Source organism: Heterodontus francisci, chromosome 13 (genome assembly GCF_036365525.1).
Source record: "Heterodontus francisci isolate sHetFra1 chromosome 13, sHetFra1.hap1, whole genome shotgun sequence".
NCBI lineage: Eukaryota > Metazoa > Chordata > Chondrichthyes > Heterodontiformes > Heterodontidae > Heterodontus > Heterodontus francisci.
In genome coordinates this window covers 85,985,623-86,002,062 of record NC_090383.1, presented here as the reverse complement: position 1 = coordinate 86,002,062, position 16,440 = coordinate 85,985,623, and the positions used below count along the sequence as shown (strand labels likewise).

Genomic DNA, 16,440 nt, shown 5'->3' with positions numbered 1-16,440 from the left:
AAAGAAGCAAGAGAAGAAATAGCAGAGGGTCTGATCATCATTTTTCAGTCCTCACTGGATGCAGGTGTGGTGCCAGAGGATTGGAGGAATGCTAACATTGTACCTCTGTTTAAAAAGGGAGCAAAAGATAGACAGAATAACTACAGGCCAGTCAGTCTAACCTCAGTTGTGGTCAAACTAATTAGAATCAATTCTGAGAGACAGGATAAACTGTCACTTCCAAAGGCACAGATTAATCAAGGATAGTCAGCATGGATTTAAGGGAAGATCTTGTCTGAGCAACTTGATCGAATTTTTTGAAGTAACAAGGAAGATAGATGAAGGTAATGCAGTTGATGTGGTCTACATGGATTTTAGTAAGGCTTTTGACAAGATGTCACATGGCAGACTGGTTAAAAAAATAAAAGCCCATGGGATCCAGGGAAATGCAGCAAGGTGGATACAAAATTGGCTCAGCGGCAGGAAACAAAGGGCCATTGTTGACGGGTGTTTTTGCGACTGGAGGGCTGTTTCCAGTGGCGTTCCACAGGGCTCAGTACTGGGTCCCCTGCTTTTTGTGGTATATATTACCAATTTGGACGTAAATGTGGGAGGCATGATCAAGAAATATCCCAGAGTATAGAATTTTCAGACATGATAGGGGAGGGGGTAAAAGAGGAGGTGGCATTGCACTGTTGATTAAAGAGTCAATTACTGCAGTAAGGAGGGATGATATCTTAGAAGGTTCCTCTAATGAGGCCATATGGGTAGAACTTAAAAACAAAAAGGGGGCTATCACTTGGCTGGGAGTGTACTACAGGCCTCCGAACAGTCAGGCAGTGGTAGAGGAGCAGATATGAAGGCAAATCTCAGAGATGTGCAAAAATAATCAGGTAATAATAGTAGGGAATTTCAATTTCCCCTATATTAAAGGGAATAGTGTTAGTGCAAAAAGCTTAAAGGGGGCAGAATTCTTCAAGTGCATTCAGGAGAGCTTTTTGAGCCAGTACGTAGAGAGTCCTACAAGAGGAGGAGCGGTACTGGACTTAATCCTAGGGAATGAAGCCGGACAAATGGTAGAAGTGGCAGTGGGGGAGCATTTCGGGGATAGTGACCATAATTCTGTACGATTTAAAGGTTGTTATGGAAAAGGACATAGAGGGTCCGGAAATAAGAAGACTGAATTGGGGGAAGGCAGATTTCAATATGATAAAACAGGATCTGGCCAAAGTGAACTGGGAGCATATTATAGGAGAGTCTATATCAGACCAGTGGGAGTCATTTAGAAAGGAAGTTGCGAGGATTCAGGTCCAGCATGTTCCAGTAAGGCGAAGAGTAGGTCCAATAAGTCCAGGGAACCCTGGATGTCAAGGGATATAGAGGATTGGATAAGGGAAAAAAAAAAGGAGGCGTATAACAGATTCAGAGTGCTGAAAACAGCGGAGGCCCGAGAGGAGTATAGAAAGTGTAAGGGAGTACTTAAAAATTAATGAGGAGAGTGATGAGGGGGCATGAAAAATCACTGGCAGACAAGATAAAGGAAAATCCCAAGGCATTTTATAAGTATGTTAGGGGCAAGAGGATAACCAGGGAAAAAGTGGGGCCCATTAGGGATCTAAGAGGCAATATGTGTGTGGAGGCGGAGGACATTGGTGAAGTTTTGAACAATTACTTTTCATGTGTGCACTATGGAGAAGGACGATGTAGGTGTAGTGATCAGGTAAGGGGATTGTGATATACTTGACCAAATTAGCATTGAAAAAGAGGAAGTATTAGCGATATTAGAGGGCTTAAAGGTTCATAAATCCCCAGGCCCAGATGAGATGTATCCCAGGCTGCTATGTGAGGCAAGGGAGGAGGTAGCTAGGGCTCTGACACATTTTCACATCCTCTCTGGCCATAGGAGAGGTGCCAGAGGACTGGAGGACAGCGAATGTGGTACCATTGTTCAAGAAAGGTAGCAGGGATAAACCAGGTAATTATAGGCCTGTGAGTCTAACGTCAGTGGTAGGGAAATTATTGGAAAAAATTCTGAGAGACAGGATTAATCTCCACTTGGAGAGGCAGGGATTGATCAGGGATAGTCAGCATGGCTTCGTCAGGGGGAGATCGTGTCTAACAAATTTCATTGAATTTTTCAAGGAGTTGACTAGAGGGGTAGATGAGGGTGAAGCAATTAATGTCATCTATGTGGACTTCAGTAAGGCTTTTGATAAGGTCCCGCATGGGAGATTGGTTAAGAAAGTAAGAGCCCATGGGATCCAGGGTAATTTGGCAAATTGGATTCAAAATTGGCTTACTGGAAGGAGGCAGAGGGTGATGGTCAAGGGTTGTTTTTGCGAATGGAGGCCTGTGACCAGTGGTGTACCGCAGGCATTGGTGCTGGGACCCTTACTGTTTGTAGTGTACATTAATGATTTAGACATGAATATAGGAGTTATGATCACTAAGTTCTCAGACAACACGAAAATTGGTGGTGTCGTAAATAGTGAGGAGGAAGGCCTTAGATTACAGGAAAATATAGATGGGCTGGTAAGATGGGCAGAGCAGTGGCAAATGGAATTTAATCCTGAGAAGTGTGAGGTGATGCACTTTGGGAGGACTAACAAGGCAAGAGAATATACAATGGATGGTTGGACCCTAGGAAGTACAAAGGATCAGAGGGACCTTGGGGTGCTTGCCCATAGATCACTGAAGGCAGCAGCACAGGTAGATAAGGTGGTTAGGCAGGCATACGAGATACTTGCCTTTATTAGCTGAGGCATAGAATATAAGAGCAGAGAGGTTATGATGGAGCTGTATAAAACACCGGTTAGGCTGCAGCTGGAGTATTGTGTATAGTTCTGGTCACCACACTATAGGAAGGATGTGACTGCAATGGAGAGGGTGCAGAGGAGATTCACCAGGATGTTGCCTGGGCTGGAGCATTTCAGCTATTAAGAGAGACTGGATAGGCTGGGGTTGTTTTCCTTGGAGCAGAGAAGGCTGAGGGGGGACCCGATTGAGGTATACAAAATTATCAGGGGCATTGATAGGATAGATAGGAAGAAACTTTTTCCCTTAGCAGAGAGGTCAATAACTAGGGGGCATAGATTTAAGCTAAGGGGCAGGAGGTTTAGAGGGGATTTGAGGAAAAATTTTTTCACCCAGAGGGTGGTTGGAACCTGGAACACACTGCCTGAAGGGGTGGTCAGGGCAGGAACACTCACGACATTTAAGTAATATTTACACTAACACTTGAAACCCCCTAACATACAAGGCTACGGGCCAAATACGGGTAAGTGGGATTAGTTTTGGACAGGTGCTTGATTGTCAGTGCAGGCGCGTTGGACCGAAGGGTCTGTTTCTGTGCTGTAAAACTCTATGACTCTAAGTTTGCAGATGACACAAAGATTGGCCGTGTGGTAGATAGCGAGGAGGATAAGCTGTAGATTGCAGGAAGATATCGATGGTCTGGTCAGATGGGCTGAAAAGTGGCAAATGGAATTCAACCCCGAAAAGTGTGACCTCCATCTGGGGAGGTCAAACAAGGCAAAGGAATATACGATTAAGGGGAAAATACTGAGAGGTGTAGAGAAAGTGAGGGACCTTGGAGTAAACGTCCACAGATCCCTGAAGTTAGCAGGACAGTCGATAATGTGGTTAGAAGGCATATGGAATCCTTTCCTTTACTAGCTGAGGTACAGAATATAAGTTATGCGGGAACTGTATAACTCACTGGTTAGGCCACAACTTGAGTACTGTGTGCAGTTCTCATCACCTCATTACAGAAAGGATGTAATTGCACTAGAGAGGGTACTAGAGAGGAGATTTACGAGGATGCTACTGGGACTGGAGAAATGCAGCTATGAGGAAAGATTGGATAGGCAGGGGTTGTTCTCCTTGGAACAGAGAAGGCTGAGGGGAGATCTGATTGAAATGTACAAAATTGTGAGGGGCCTGGATAGAGTGGAGGTGAAGAGTCTATTTACTTTAGCAGAGAGGTCAGTGACGAGGGGGAATAGATTTAAAGTAATTGGTAGAAAGATTAGAGGGGAGATGAGGAAAGGTTTTTCGCCCAGAGGGTAGTGGGGGTTTGGAACTCACTGCCTGAAAGGGTAGCTGAAGCTGAAAACCTCAACTCATTCAAAAGAAATCTCGATATGCACCTCAAGTGCCGTAATCTTCAAGGCTACGGACCAAATGCTGGAAAGTGGGATTAGAATTGGTGGAACGTTTTTCAGCAGGCAGACACGATGGGCCAAGTAGCCTCTTTCTGAGCTGTAAACTTTCTATGATTTGAAAATAATTAATGCCGCAAATTAACAAAAGAAAATATTGAGCAAACTAAAACCAAATACACAATATTACGACAAATAATAAATAGTTGTGTGAATGGATTAAAGCTTTCCTTATGCAAATGATGACTATATATTTGTAATTCAATACTGTACTTACTTTTGCAAATCGAACCGCAAATAGCTTTTTGTTTTTCAGATCCATCAGGAGACTGCTCATGAACAACTGGTGATAGATGTTTCGCGCTCCTGTTGAATAAAGGGATATAATCATTCTTCAGGGAGCAGGAAGGGAAAAAAACATGAAACATAATATTACTGTAATAATGGGAAAACTATTCATCCAGAATGTCAGACACCTGGCAAACTTGTGTTACAACTGATTTTGACCATACATATATCACGCACCAACTTTGTTGATTTAAGATGGATACATTTATCCTCTACCCTCCTAGTCCATCTACGGCACAATACAGGAATCCAAAGAGTAAACTGAAAGGATAGGAGTCAAATCTCTGCTGGGTAAGATTCCAAGGGCATCACGTACTCATTCACCCAAATGGCCATCATTCATGCATGAAATTTGTTACTGGAGAGGTTGCAGATGAATTAACTTCAGAGGCATCATAGCGGAGCCTGATATTAACTTCATTTTGTATGCACAGACTTCCAGCTGGGATCAGTAGGTAACAGTCCACTATCAAGATCAGGACTGTAAACACTGCCCAATTTTCCTCTCAGGAACCTGGAGGCACCGAAGCTACTTTTGTGCAAGTTGAAATTGGTCAAAACAGCAGAGTGGGAACCAAATCCAGAACCTGTCTGATCTGTGTGGCTCAGTTAGCCAATAGATAATTTAACTGAAAGTAGAACTTTAAAAAAAGACCTAAAATCTCTGGAAAGTTTTAGCCTAGGAGCAGCATTGTGCTGGTTGTTTGAGGAAATTTGTGTAGCTCATATATATCCATTTTACACTGAAACATTGTTGTTAGCTTGGGAAGTGGGGGTGGGCAGGGCAAAAACCAGTTGTTGCGATCCGTGGAACCAGTTACGCAATGAAGACCAGAGAGCAAATTCTTCTAACGGAGATACAGAAAATAAGTGCGAAGTGAAAAAGCAGGACCGCAAGGCTGTAGCCTCCAGACTACGATATGAGCCATGTGCTAAATGAGAGAGATAAATAGGTCAGAAAAAGTAAATGCATAGCTAGAAGACTGGTGTGGAAAGCAATTGTTCCACTTCATGGGACTCTGGCACCAGTACTGGGACATAAAGGAACTGCACTGCTAGACAAACTCCACCTGAAAAGAGCTGAAACAAAGAGGACCTTAGAAAAGACTAAACCAGTAGGCGGCGAGGAGGTGGAAATAATAGTAAACTAAAGATAAAATCTAGTGGGACTAAAAGCAAAGGTCAGAGTACATAAAAAGATAAAGACAATATCAATAGTCAAGGAACAAAAAAAGTTATAAGAATATACAGCACAAAAATACTTGTAATAAAAGGAACAATGAAAAAGAAGAACATATTAATTGGCCTGAATAGCAATATAAAGATCAGCAAAAAAAATCAAGTCAGACAATGAGATAAAAACACCATCAGGGCAAATGGGAAAGGTCACCCAAATATAAGCAAAATACTGCAGATGCTGGAAGTCTGAAATAAAAACAAAATGCTGGAAATACTCAGGTCTGGTAGCATTTGTGGAGAGAGAAACAGAGTTAACGTTTCAGGCGATGACCTTTCAGATGAAATATGAACTCCTGCTGACCTGCTGAGTATTCCTAGCACTTTGTTTTCTTTTACTCAAATATGGGTTCTATACACAAATGCGCAGAGCATAAGAAATAAGAGAGATGAATTTGAAGCATCAATTCAGAACTACGAGCCCAGCCTATCCACTGGGGCTAATCTGGCCAATCACCTTCCTGTTCAACTCACCCCTTCCACTGCTGACTCTGCCAGTGGATCAGCTCTCGCCGCCCCTCTATGCATCTCCCTGTAGCATGTCCATTCACCTGTAGACTTGTAAACAAGGCTTTTGCCATCTACGAACCTATTGTGGATGATTGCATTGACATTATGGCCTTAATGGAAACCTAGCTGAGGGGTGATGACACCTTTCCCCTGAATGAAGCCATCCCTCTGGCTGAACCTTCCACCACTTGCCTTGTCAGAAATGTCACGATGGTGGTGTGGTGCTCATCACCAAATCACACATCGGCCTGAGCCCCTAATTCTCTGGCACTTCCTCCTACTACGAGCATCTCACCACATTCCACCCCTCTCGCCTCTCATTCAAAATCCTTGTTCTCTACCACCCATCCAAGTATAATATAAAATATTTTCTCACAGGTATCGTCACTACCTTCTTTCCTCAGCCTCTGAACTGAATGACTGCTCATCCTTGAATTTCAACCTCCATCTTGTTACGACTGAGGCAGGAGTGCACTATTTATTCTAGTTCCATTTCTCCATGGGTCACAACACATATTTACATTTTTTCCCAATTACCAACAAGGCCAATTATAGAATCTTATTTTATCCCAGAATAAAGCACACCAACCAGGTTTCTTTAATAAAAAACAAAATTATCAGATTATAAAACAAGTCTTAATCAGTGATGAAACAAAGCATAAACACAAATTGAAATATTCAAGTTCCGTTTTTACCTTAGCTCCTCTCACTCATACACACACACATACACATACACTGGTTAACCGTAAAAATAAAGGGAGTTTTGCTTTTAAGAGTTTGATTACAGACAAAAAAAATTTGGGCTGTATACTTGCTCATTCTTGATCAAACAGCAGATGAGATATGTTGTGTTCCAAAACTGGCAAAAAAAAGCCAAAACAGTCTGACCTCCAAGTACAGACGGCATTGAGAATTAATTTAGCAGGCTTTTCTTCAAAGACAGGAGACAAGATGAGTTGACACAGTGGACTTTTCAGGGTCTTTCAGAGGGGTGCTTTTCTCTTCCCTCCATGGAAGTTCTCTCCCTTTTTCTTGCCCCAACTCAAAACAATTCAAAAGTGAAACAGACAAAAGGTCAGCCTTTTGACCCCCATCAATCTTGACCTGTCACTTCTTTGGAAACAACTTCTCCATGTGTCCAAGGTTCTCTGTTGTTTATTGACCTGGAAGTCAGGTGGCTCGCCAAAAAGGCTTGTTTTCCTCACAAGACCTCTCAATGCCCCTTTGAAAAAAAACATTTCCAGCGACTGTTTTTCTAAGTCGTGGCCTTTACGTGACCCCCTGTGAAAACCCCTAAGTTTTACATTTCTTTAATCTTTCAAAAATTAATCCTCAAAAAATATATTTAACAAAACACAGAGGCACTTTGGTAACGCTCTCAACTCATCATGCTCTCTCTCCTGAGTTCACAGCCCTCTTATGCTCCCTCCAAGTAAACTCTCCGACCTTACCATCTCACGTGCACTTGCTAATCTCATCACCTCTATCACAGATAACGCCATCTCTGATCACTTCCTTGTATTACTCTCCATCCACAATCCCTTTCCATGCCCTAACCCTACCTCCTTCTGTCTCCGCCAATGGAAAAAAAAGCTACCCACCAATTCAATTACAACTGCACTTTCAAAATTCCAACTGTCTAGCCTTTGGCCCTCCATTCGCCACAACATTTCCACAGCTACTGATTTGCTCAACTGCACCCTCATCGCCACCTTTATGTAGTGTCTCACACTGGCCAATTCGCCAGTCCGACCCTCATCTCCACTCCCTTAAGTCCAAGCGACGCAGACTTGAAAGGATATGGTGGACAACTGGTTTAACCAGCCACCGCCAAATCTGGCTGGACTAAATAAAGCATTATTGGGTCCTACTCTCGTCTGCTAACAATTGCTCACTATTCCAGGATCATCCTGGAATCCAAATATAACCCTCCACTTCTTTTCTGTACTGCAAACAGTCTTCTTAAACCCCTTTCTCCTGTCTCCTCCACCCTCAGCTCCAAAACTAAGTGTGAAGAGCTCATGGACTTCTTTGTCACGAAGTTCAAGACCATCCAAACAGCTGCCTCTGCTGCGCCCCTCCGTTCCACTAGCCCACTGTGACAAACGTCCCCCGCCCTAGCACTGAACTTGCATCCTTCTCTAGTTTCTCTATCACCCCTCATGCCCTCTCTGAGCTCATCTTGTCCATGAGATCCAGCTCTTGCTCCCTCAATCCTATTCCTACCAAACTGTTGTCATGGACGTAATTATTTTTCTCCTTGGATTAAAAAGTGTGTGTGTCTTTAAGACTTTGTTAAAAACAGTGCACCTTTAAGGGACAGAAAGTTCTGGAGACACAGTGTGCCACAGCTACATTTTTGTTACCCTGGGCAACAGCAGGAGAGAGCAGTCACATGGTAACATTGCCACTTAACTGTGTGTAAAACTGGCAGAAACTGGCTGAAACCAGTTCAGTTTGGAGAGACTTTCCAGTGAAGAGTACTGAAGAGAAAGGAGCTGTTGATTCTCTCTCAGCAGAATTTCTACAAGGAGCTACAAGCCAGGTTAATTCCCCGAGTAAAGAAGAAAAGCCTCCTTTTTCAAGAAACCATTTGTATTGCTGTGTTCATCATTCAAAGAACTATTTAATTCCTACTGCAGCCGAAGAGTTGAATGCCTATCTACTGATAGACAATTTTCATCAAATCCACGTAAAGACTTGGAATGACCTTTGACTATTTTCACATCAGAATCTCATCCAAGAATGTAATCCACAAAAAACTTAATTATGTTATTTATTCTTGAGACAGCTAATTTTTAAAAACACTTTTCAAACCGGTCAACTACTGTTATTTTTGAGTGAGAGAGAGAGATTGGGGAAGTCAGATTAAAAGAAGAAGTCATAAGGTCTTTAGACATAGGTTTATCCCAATAGTGTTTAAGATTTAGTTGAATAGTTCATTTGTTGTTGTCTAAAGATACCTAGTTTGGTCTGTTTCATTCTGCAGTCACTGGAGTGTTTACTTTGGCTGTTTACCAAATGGGTGTGAAAGTTTAATAATATGCTGCAAACTGTGAAGTGACGGGACTGAATTGACTGTGTTGCTCCTGCTGCGGTCGTAACATGGTGTCCACCCAAAAGCCCCCCGGACCCCACCACGTTGGCCGATATTGTCAACAGTTGGCTCTCTTCACGTGTTGTCCCCTTCTCCTTGAAATCTGCTGTCATCAGCCCTCTCAAAAAGCCAACCCTTGACCATACCATCCTTGCAAGCTACTGTCACATCTCCAAACCTCCCTTTCCTCTCCCAACTCCTTCAACATGTCATTCCAAAATCTGTGCCCATCATGCTTGAAATCTTCCAATCAGGTTTCCACCCGGCCACAGTACAGAAATGGCTCCTATCAAGGTCACAAATGACTCCTATGTGATTGTGACAAAGATAAACTATCTATCCCTCCTCATCCTTCTCTACGCTTCTGCAGTCATTGACATAGTTGACTACGCCATTGTCCTCCAATGCCTCTTCACTTGTCATCCAGCTGGGTGGGACTGCTCTCACCTGATTCCATTCCTATCTATCTAATTGTAGCCAGAGTATCACTTGCAATGGCTTCTCTTCCCATTACCTCTGGTGTCCCCCAAGAACATATGCTTGGTCCCCTCCTATTTCTCATCTACATGCTATACCTCAGCAATATCATCCCAAAGCAGAGTGTTGTTTTCACATGTATGCTGACAACGCCCAGCTATATCTCACCACCATCTCTCAAGACTCCTCCACTGTTACTAAATTATCAGATTGCTTATCCAACATACAGTATCTGATGAGCAGAAATTTCCTCCAATTAAATATTGGCAAGACTGAAGTCATTGTCTTTGGTCGTTGCTCCAAACGCCATTCCCTAGCTTCCGACTTCATCCTTCTCCCTTAGCAACACTCAGATTAAACCAGTCTGTATGCAACCTTTGCATTATATCTGACCTGAGATGATCTACTAACCACATATTTGTGTCGTCACTGAGACCACTTATTTCCATCTCCATAACATCACCCGACTTCACACCTGCCTCAGCTCATCTGCTGCTGAAAACCCTCACTCATGTCTTTGTTACTTCTAGACTTGACTATTCCAATGCAATTCTGGTTGGTCTCCCACATTCTACCCTCCATTAACTTGAGGTCATCCAAACCACTGCTGCCCGTGTCCTTTCTTACACCAAGTCCGATTCAGCTACCACCCCTGTGTTAGCTGACCCAGATTGGCTCCTTATCAAGCAATATCTTGATTTTAAAATTCTCATCCTAGTTTTCAAATCCCTCCATGGCCTCACCCCTCCCTCTCTCTCTAACCTCCTCCAGCCACACAACCCTCCGAGAAATCTACACTAATTCAGTTCTGACTTCATGAGCATCCGATTTTAATTGCTCCACTGCTGTGCCTTCAGTTGCCTAGGACCCAAGCTCTTGAATTTCCTCCCTACTCCCCGCTCTGCCTCTCTCCCCTGCTTTCCTCCTTTAAGACACTCCTTAAAACCTACCTCATCTGACCAAACATCTCATGTGGCTCAGCGCCATATTTTGTTTGGAAATGTTTTTGCAAACAACTTGGGACGTTATTATGTTAAAGGCATAATATAAATACACGTTGTTGTTGTTAAAGGGCATAATGTTGCAGCCCATTAGGGACCTGGCTATAAGCTGGGCATAACTGGGTGTTAAATGTTGCAGGCAACAGGATCTTTAGAAAGGACAGGGAAATTGGGGAAGATTTAGAAACATTAACAAAATTCCAGCAGTGGAAAGGATTTCAAGGGTGATCAGGGAGTGAAAACACACTGGTTGAACTAATGACCGACGAAGGATGCATGATTCTGGTGGGAGCTGTCTGTAAACCTAATAATAGTGATGTGGTGAACTGTATGAACATGGAGATCAGGGAAGCATGCAGCAGAAACAACTTAGTTATAATGGGAGATTTTAAACTGTAACATTCAGGGAAAAGTAGAACAGCTCAAGTAGTAAAAGCAATGAATTTGCAGAATGTGTTCAGGAATTTTCTGAAGCAATATGTTTAAGAACCAACAAGAGAATACATCCTATCAGATTTACTGATGAGTAAAAAGCAAGAATTAGTTAACAATCTAACTGTAAGGGAACACCTTGCAAACAGTGACCATATAATGACTACATTTATTAGGTTTGAGGAGAAGAATTGGTAGTCACAAACCAAGGCTTGAACTTTATGACAAACTTCAAAGGGATGAGAAATAATGTAGTACTCGGCATCCAATATGTTTCAAAATAAGTTCAAATTTATGAAGCAAATATTACCTTTCCATAGTTTTGAGTCACAGAGCATCAATTTATCAACAAGGGAAGAATTGTCTTCATCTGGTCTTTGTTGCAATCCTACTTCACACAATATTCGCCTCAATCCACCTTTATTAGACAAAAAAAAGTTTTAATAAATTCTAGCTGTTTATATGAACACGAGATGAAAAGGTTATGTTGCTATCTGGTGTGGTGGTGCCCAACACAGAGCCCACCAGTCACTTGGTACCAGCTTGAAAGTACTTCCCCTTTCAGGTACAAGGTTCAACATATTGAGTTTAAATGCAAGACGAGGTCAGATTTTTTCTGAACTAATTTTACATTCCAATAGCACCATAAAAATTCTGGCTTTCTAGGTAAAGCCTAAATGAAACCACTGGTAAATACATAGGAACAAACGAATTAGGAGCAGGAGTAGGCCACTTGGTCCTCCGAGCCTGATCCGCCATTCAGTACACTCATGGCTGAACTGATTACTCCACAACTCCACCTACCCCGATAAACTTCCACCCCCTTGCTTATCAAGAATCTATCTACCTCTGCCTTAAAAATATTCAAAGACTCTGCTTCCACTGCCTTTTCAGGAAGAGAATTCCAAAGACTCACGACTCTGAGAATTTTTTTTTTTATTCATTCACGGGATGTGGGCATTGCTGGCTAGGCCAGCATTTATTGCCCATTCCTAATTGCCCTCGAGAAGATGGTGGTGAACTGCCATCTTGAACCACTGCAGTCCATGTGAGTTAGGTACACCCACAGTGCTGTTAGGAAGGGAGTTCCAGGATTTTGACCCAGTGACAGTGAAGGAACGGCGATATAGTTCCAAGTCAGGATGGTGTGTGGTTTGGAGGGGAACTTGCAGGTGGTGGTGTTCCCGTACATTTGCTGCCCTTGTCCTTCTAGTTGGTGGAGGTGACAGGTTTGGAAGGTGCTGTCTAAGGAGCCTTGGTGTGTTGCTGCAGTGCAGCTTGTAGATGGTACACTGCTGCCACTGTGCGTCAGTGGTGCAGGGAGTGAATGTTTGTGGATGGGGTGCAATCAAGCGGGCTGCTTTGTCCTGGATGGCGTAGAGCTTCTTGAGTGTTGTTGGAGCTGCACCCATCCAGGCAAGTGGAGAGTATTCCATCACACTCCTGACGTGTGTTGCAGATGGTGGACCGGCTTTGGGGAGTCAGGAGGAATCCTAGCCTCTGACCTGCTCTTGTAGCTACGGTATTTATGTGGCTACTCCAGTTCTCCTCATCTCTTGTCTTAAATTGGCGACCCCTAGTTCTAGATTCTCCCACATCCACCCTGACCAGACCACTCAGGGATCTTATACGTTTCAATCAAATCGCCTCTTACTCTTCTGAATTCCAGCGGATACAAGCCTAGCCTGTCCAATTTTTCCTTTTAAGACAGCCCGCCCATTTCAGGTATTCGTCTAGTAAACCTTCTCTGGACTGCCTCCACCCCATTTACAGCCTTCCTTAAATAAGGAGACCAGTACTGTACACAGTACTCCAGATGTGGTGTCACCAAGGCACTGTATAGCTGAAGCATAACCTCCCTACTTTTGTATTCAATTCCCCTCGTGATAAAAGAATCATAGTGAACCAACAAAAGTATTTTTGAAGCAGTAAACAACAAATTGGGTTTTTCATACATATTTCAATAATTTAATCTGGCAACAGTAGGCATATCTACGTATCAAATGATTTTGATCCACATATCATTGGATACTTGGAATCTCCAAGAATATTTTAAAAAATCATTCCAGGGATGAGGGCATCACTGGCAAAGATGGCACTTATTGCCCATTCTTAGTTACCCTAGAGGAAGGTGGTGACGGCCACCTTCTTGAACCACTGGTGCTCCCACAGTGCTATTATGTAGGGTGTTCCAGAATTTTGGCATAGACCATAAAAAAATCACGGTTGCAAGTTAAACTGATGCTACCCAGCATCCAATGATGAGGTCACTTTCAAGTGCTTGATTGAACCAATTTTCTGCCTTGGTCAATTTATATCCATTCCTCTCATGAAGGTGTGGATTCAGACGGTTTCAAAGGTATCGACATCTCTTTGGTTGCTCACCCAAATGGCCAGTTCCTGAAAGAGCTGAGACCTTGAACATCACAACCAACCCTCCAAAGCCAACTGTATTTTCTGTCAGCTGATTGTTTCATAATGCACAATGCAGTTCATTTACCCAATAAACCATGTGGAAAATTCTGTTTTACTTTAGCTCTCAGAAATAAGTAAATCTGTGGAAATAGAGGCCTCACAAAAGACACAATTCTGAGTAGTTGATTTTTTTTCAGAAGGTGAGACCAAGTTCTCATGGGTTCTAGTTATTCATGAAAAACTACTATCAGTGCTCACATTACCCACTTCCTTGAAGGCCTGTCAAAACTTCTGAGAGCTTGCTTCACTTTGTATTTTTCTCCATTTCTGTGCCACAGCATTACTGTACCATACTTTCAGCACCCACATTTGCCAACCTTTGATTATCTGCCCATTTCCATTATCTAACTGGGAAAAGGGAGAAAGTAAGGACATAGTCACATAACGGAAGTCCCACTTTTAAATGAATGAAGCAAAAAGGACCAAGATTTTCCCACATAACTAATAGCAAAGGCCTTGCCAGTCACAAAGTTAACAAAAAAAAACAAGCTTGCATCTTAATCCAGTTTGTGCCATTGGATTTTTTTTTTAACAATTGTCCACTAATAGATAGAGTTGCTCTCTCATGTGAAAGAATTAAGTTAGGTTAAGAAAAGTGATAAAGTTTGATGAAGAAAGTCACTATCAATTTCTATCTTCTACTTTAAAATATCTTACTTCCCAAGAGCTAGCTACAGTATAACGTTTTGTATAATTCAGAAGAGTAGCATTTAATCGGAGAGGTTTATTCATTCATGGGATATGGGTGTCCCTGGCAAGGCCAGCATTTATTGCCTATCGCTAATTGGCCTTGAGAAGGTGGTGGTCAGTCACCTTCTTGAAAGACTGCAGTGTGTGTGGTGAAGGTACTCACACAATGCTGTTACGTAGCAAGTTTCAGGATTTTGACCCAATGACTATGAAGGAACGGGAATATATCTCCAACTCAGGATAGTGTGTGACTTGTTGTGGAATTTGGAGGTGATCATGTTCCCATGTGCTTGCTGTCCTTGTCCTTCTAGGCTGTGGATTTGGGAGATGCTGTCAAGGAAGCTTTGTTGAGTTGCTGCAGTCCATCTTGTTAATAATACGCACTGCACTGGTGGTGGAGGGATTGAATGTTTCAAGTGGAGAGCTAGATGCTGATCAATCGGGCTGTTTTGTCCCAGATAGTGTCTAATTTCTGGACTGTTGTCTGAACGAGTGCAGCTCGAACAAATGGAGAGTATTCCATCCCACTCATACTTGTGCCTTGTAAATATTGCAACTGTTTTGGGAGTCAGATGAGTAACTCCCTGCAGAATTTCTAGCCTCTGACTTGCTCTTGTAGCCACAGTATTTATGTGGCTGGTCCAGTTAAGTTTCTGCACAATGTTGACCCCTAGGATATTGATGAGGGAAATGAGATGATGGTAATACTACTAAAGGGGAAGTGGTTAGACTCTCTCTTGTAGGAGACAATCATTGCCTGGTACTTGTATGATGGCAATTATCAGCCCAAGCTTGAATGTTGTCCAGGTCTTGCTACATGTCTGCATGGACTGCTTCATTATCTGAGGATAATTATCTGTGGATAGGCTGTCTACTAATATTCATTATAAGCCTGACTCCCACAGCTACCTCGACTCACTTCTTCACACCCTGCCTCCTGTATGGACTCCATTCCATTCTCCCAGTTTCTCTGTCTCCGACGCATCTGCTCTGATGATGCTACCTTCCACGACAGGGCTTCTGATAGGTCTTCCTTTTTCCTCAACAGAAGACTCCCCCCCCCACACTGTGGTTGACAGGGCCCTCAACCGTGTCTGGCCTATTTCCCACACCTCTACCCTCACCCCTTCCCCTCCCTCCAAAAACCGCGACAGGGTTCCCCTTGTCCTCACTTTCCCCCCCCATCAGCCTCCAGATCCAAAGGATCATCCTCCGCCACTTCTGCCACATCCAGCACGATGCCACTACCAAAGACATCTTCCCCTCCCTTCCCCGGTCAGCATTCCGAAGGGAACATTCCCTCCGCAACCCTGGTCCCACTCCTCCATTACCCCCACCACCTCGTCCCCTTCCCACGGCACCTTCTCCTGCAATCGCAAGAGGTGTAATACCTGCCCATTTACCTCCTCTCTCCTCACTATCCAAGGCCCCAAACACTCCTTTCAGGTGAAGCAGCGATTTCCTTTACTTCTTTCATTTTAGTATACTGTATTCACTGCTCATAATGTGGTCTCCTCTACATTGGGGAGACCAAACGCAGATTGGGTGACCGCTTTGCGGAACACCTCTGCTCAGTCCGTAAACATGATGCCGAGCTTCCGGTTGCTGGCCATTTCAACACCCCTCCCCAAAACTTTCATGCTCACATCTCTGTCCTGGGATTGCTGCATTGTTCCAATGAACATCAGTGCAAGCTCGAGGAACAGCATCTCATTTACCGATTAGGCACGCTACAGCCTTCTGGACTGAATATTGAATTCAATAATTTCTTTAATTTTTCTTTTTTTCCTTTCTTTTTTCTTTATTTGGTTATTTTATTCTAGGTTTTTTTTAGTGTTTAGTTTGTTTCTACTGTGCCTACCCACTGTTTTTTTTTAAAATTTTAACGTTTGTGCTTGGAGTGCTTTGTGCTTTACAGTCTATTCACACCCTCTCTGTACTAACTCTTCGTCTTTCAGCACACCATTAACACAGTGGCGCAGTGGTTAGCACCGCAGCCTCACAGCTCCAGTGACCCAGGTTCAATTCTGGGTAC

At 43.1% G+C, this 16,440-nt stretch overlaps 1 protein-coding gene across 2 annotated transcripts in view; it reads right to left on the bottom strand.

Annotated features, from left to right (window-relative positions):
- Positions 1 to 16,440, bottom strand: part of ubr2 (ubiquitin protein ligase E3 component n-recognin 2) — a 177,306-nt gene that overhangs the window by 105,834 nt on the left and 55,032 nt on the right. For both annotated transcript variants that reach the window (XM_068045124.1, XM_068045123.1), the window contains exons 9-10: positions 11,551 to 11,658; positions 4,417 to 4,505 (exon numbers count right to left, since the gene is read on the bottom strand). In XM_068045124.1, the coding sequence (XP_067901225.1) occupies positions 4,417 to 4,505; positions 11,551 to 11,658 (197 nt within the window). The remainder of the gene's footprint in view (positions 1 to 4,416; positions 4,506 to 11,550; positions 11,659 to 16,440) is intronic.